General features: G+C 44.8%; 1 protein-coding gene across 1 annotated transcript in view; it reads right to left on the bottom strand.

Annotated features, from left to right (window-relative positions):
- STPG1 (sperm tail PG-rich repeat containing 1) overlaps positions 1-3,906 on the bottom strand; it is a 26,730-nt gene that overhangs the window by 8,551 nt on the left and 14,273 nt on the right. Inside the window, exon 4 of the mRNA XM_012811388.1 lies at positions 2,287-2,452. Coding sequence (XP_012666842.1) covers positions 2,287-2,452 — 166 coding nt within the window. The remainder of the gene's footprint in view (positions 1-2,286; positions 2,453-3,906) is intronic.

Genomic DNA, 3,906 nt, shown 5'->3' on the forward strand with positions numbered 1-3,906 from the left:
TTGCACTCCCCTGAGTGTCCTGGCAAGCAAACCTGGGGTCATGATGTGTCAGAAATGGGAAGATGGCTCCCCTTTTCACTCATGGAGAAATGAGATCCCAGAGGGATGGAGAGCAGCCCTGGACCACAGCACCAGTTACATCCCGCTGTAGAGCCTGGGATGCCATCCACTCCTCTAGGTGCACCTATGTTTAAGAGATACTGGGTTAACAGGTTCCTTTACTGCAGGCCTTCTCGGAGCCTTTAATATGCCTGTGTACACTGTGGTGCTCCCAGGGACAGAGAGTTACTCTCCAGTGCTTCCTAGACTTATTAACTAAAGACCTTCTATGTATGAAGCATCAGCAGAGAGGCTGTGAGCCCCAGGTACCCCCAGACACACTGCCCCCTGGGACCCACATGACCCAGCATTTTGTTGTGTGCCCTGGGATTCAGGCTAAAGGTATAATGTTTTGTTCACCTGCCCCCCTCCAACCTCTAGCACAGAACTAGATCCCTACAGAGCCTGTTGACTGACAGATGCAAATACCATAAAATGAGAATTATCTCAAACCACTTGTCCAAACTTAAGCAAAAGCCAAAAGACACTTCTGTGGGCAAAACAGTTAAAAACTGAGTGTTCTCCAGTATCCTGCCTCACTTCATCCCTTTCCTTGAAGAAGTTTCCAGATTTGCACAGGGGGCTTGAGCTGCTATGGTAAATAACAGCTATATCTATATCCCAATAGTTCTATAGGATACAGAATAATAACACAGAAATAATAAGAGTAATACCTATTTTCAAATATTTTCTCATTTAAACCTCACAGAATTCCTGTAAGATTCTTATCTCCACTTAGTGACATGGAAACTGAGACCCAGAGAAGAGAAGTCTCTGGAAGGGACAGAGCTGGGATTCCTGCTTAGGTCTGCCAACCCCAGCACCTGTCCTCTTAACCATTCTATGTCACTGGCAGAGCAGGGACAAGTTTGCATGCCCCAGGCCTTAGCTCTGAGGCCCAAGTACAAAAGGAAGAAGGGACTTGCCTGGTGGACTCTGAGGTTCCAGGTCCTAAGTTTGACTTGGCAGATTCACAATTACTCCTCCCTCTTACTCTGTCCTCAGCTGATGGTTGGACTCTGTCCAATGCTTTTAGCCTCCCTGGGTTGCCTGGACTTCTGACCCACTGTGGCTATGGCCCCTCCTACTTGCCTGACCTCCCAGGAGGGACCAAGGTGGCTCTATGCTCAGTCCAACTCTACTGGTCAGCCCTCCTAATGACCAGCCCTGCCTGGAGGAGCTATGCAGGATTGAGAGCTTAGAAAACGATCACAGGACTGAGCTTAACTACAGTTAGTTTCAGAAATTCTAGAACTATTTGAAGAATGAACAAGCCCTGTGAGTTTTTGAGCCTTAGGTGAAAGTAACATTAAATGAGCAGAACTGTAAAAAACGGTAACACAAATCCCTGTCTTCAATTTTAAAATGTGTGTTACTATGGAGTCAACATTTGTAGCTAGTATATGCCAACATACATTTTTAATTCTGAAAACCATCTTATGAGGCACAGATTATCCCCACTTTACAGATGAGGGCATGGAGGCTCAGAGAGGTTAGAACTCTGCCCAAGGTCACACAGCATGAAAACAGCAGAGCCAGAGTACAAATCCAGCAGGTCTGACCACCGTCTGGGCTTAAAACTCCATCAGCATAAAAACTATGAGAGGTTCACTGCTTCTGTATATCCTGCCACCCCAGTAGAAGATATTATATTATAAAAACAGAATAATGTCAGTACCAAGAACGTACAGCATCATGGGAAGTGTGGAAAGATTCAGACAGTCCTAATTCCCTTTAGCACCTCAAGTTAGCTGTGTGGATTTAGGCAAATCTCTCAGCCTCACTGAAGCCTACTTCCTCTTCTTTGAGGTAAGAATAATAATTCTTACAACTGGGTTATTATTATAATTGAATAAGATTTTAAGTTCCTGGCACATAGCAGTTGCTCAATGAATACTATGCATCTGACAAGTATTTATTGAGCACCTATTATGTGTCAACAAGGGCCCTTGGAAGCATGCCCTGGCACTGTGCCTGCCGAGCAGTGACACCTTTTCCTTTTCTTTTCTTTTTTTTTTGTGCAGTTATTGGCTGGGGCCAGGTTTGAACCTGCCACCTCCAGTACATGGGGCCAGCGCCCCCCTCCTTGAGCCACAGGCGCCACCCCACCCCTTCCTTTTCTATCCACATTGAGGTCCTTCCCCAGAACCACCTTTCAAAAGAAAGATCAGAATGATTTGGACTCACGGGATGAAAGTCTTTTTTTGAACTTTGGTGGCATCATTTGGACTGTAATAACCGGGTCCTGGGCCTGTTGACGTCAATTTTAATCCACGTTCAGTTTTTGATTTAAAGCAAGACATTAATACCTTTGGCGATCGCTTCACAAGGGATTCATTGACATTATAGTACCCTAAGCAGAAAGGAAATTTTAAAACACAATGAGGAACTCTTCTCCAATAAATGAAAAGCAGTACCTTACCCCTAAGAATACACTTGATAGCTATAAGGCACTATCACTCCAGTATGGCCACACGCAAGGACTGCCTGAAAGGAACAAAAATAGTGCTCACTACTGGAAAAAACTGGCACCATGTGCTTTTTCAGTCCTGGCAGTAGCCTGGCAAAATGGGAATTATTACTTCCATTCTAACCAAGAGGAAACTGAGACTCGGAGATATTAAATGATTTGCCGTCTGACCAAGGACTTAGATCTCTTCACCTTCCTGGAGCCCAGCTTCCCCCTCTATAAAGGAAAAATAATAATTCTTTCAACAGGGTTGTTATGATAGTCGAATAATAGTTTAAGTTCCTGGCACACAGTGGTTGCTTTGTAAATGTTATGCAATCGACATGAATTTGCCGAGCTCCTCCTATGTGGAGACTGGTCAGCCTATGCCTTTCCACCATGCCAAGTGGCCATCTCGAGAAGCTGAGACAGAACAAAATTAATCTGTGCACAAAGCTTCCAGGAAGGAGTCACTGACCTGAGCCAGCACGGAGAGGCAGTGGTCTTACCTCTGAGTTGACAGTCAGGAGCTCTGCAAATGGGCGCAGGTGTTTGGAGGACAAACTAGCAATACTTGGCAAAAGCCTTGAAGGAGTCTGCGCACTTTTGACACAGGCTTCCCTTTGCTCAGAAGTTGAGAAAATTGTTCAACAGAATGCAAAAATTCTAAGCACAAATACGTACACAATAGAAAGCTGCAATGTGAGAAAGTGTTAACAGCCTGAAGTCCAAGTTCAGGGGCAGAGTCATGGGAACTGCAGCTCCATCTGGTGGAATGTCAGCTCTGACAGTGATATATAGGAAAGACCATACATCCACATGGAAATTTTTTTTTTTTCAGACAGAGCCTCACTAAGCTACCCTTGGTAGAGTATTGTGGTGTCATAGCTCATAGCAACCTTAAACTCTTGGGCTTGCTTAAGCAATTCTCTTGCCTCAGCCTCCAAAGCAGCTGGGACTACAGGCACCCTGCCACAATGCCTGGCTATTTTTTTGCTGTTGTTGTCATTGTTGTTTGGCAGGCCTGGGCTGGGTTTGAACTCACCAACGCCAGTGCATGTGGCTGGTGCCCTAACCACTGGGCTACAGGCGCCAAGCCACATGGAAATGTTTTTGAAAACAGATATGAGTAAAAAACAGTAAATTAAAGCCTAGAAGTCTACATGTGCATGATGACATCTATGTACAAAAGGACCCATCTGAATAAAAACAGATGGGAATCTAGAAAAGTGAAAACAACTGTATTAGTGGAGGCATCTTGAGTGGGGAAAAGGTAAAGTTGATTTTAATTGTTTTAAATAAAATTGACTTTCCCAGGCAGTGCCTGTGGCTCAAAGGAGTAGGGCACTGGCCCCATA

The sequence above is a fragment of the Otolemur garnettii genome, unplaced genomic scaffold, assembly GCF_000181295.1.
Source record: "Otolemur garnettii isolate 467f Iridium unplaced genomic scaffold, OtoGar3 scaffold00156, whole genome shotgun sequence".
NCBI classification, from domain to species: Eukaryota; Metazoa; Chordata; class Mammalia; order Primates; family Galagidae; genus Otolemur; species Otolemur garnettii.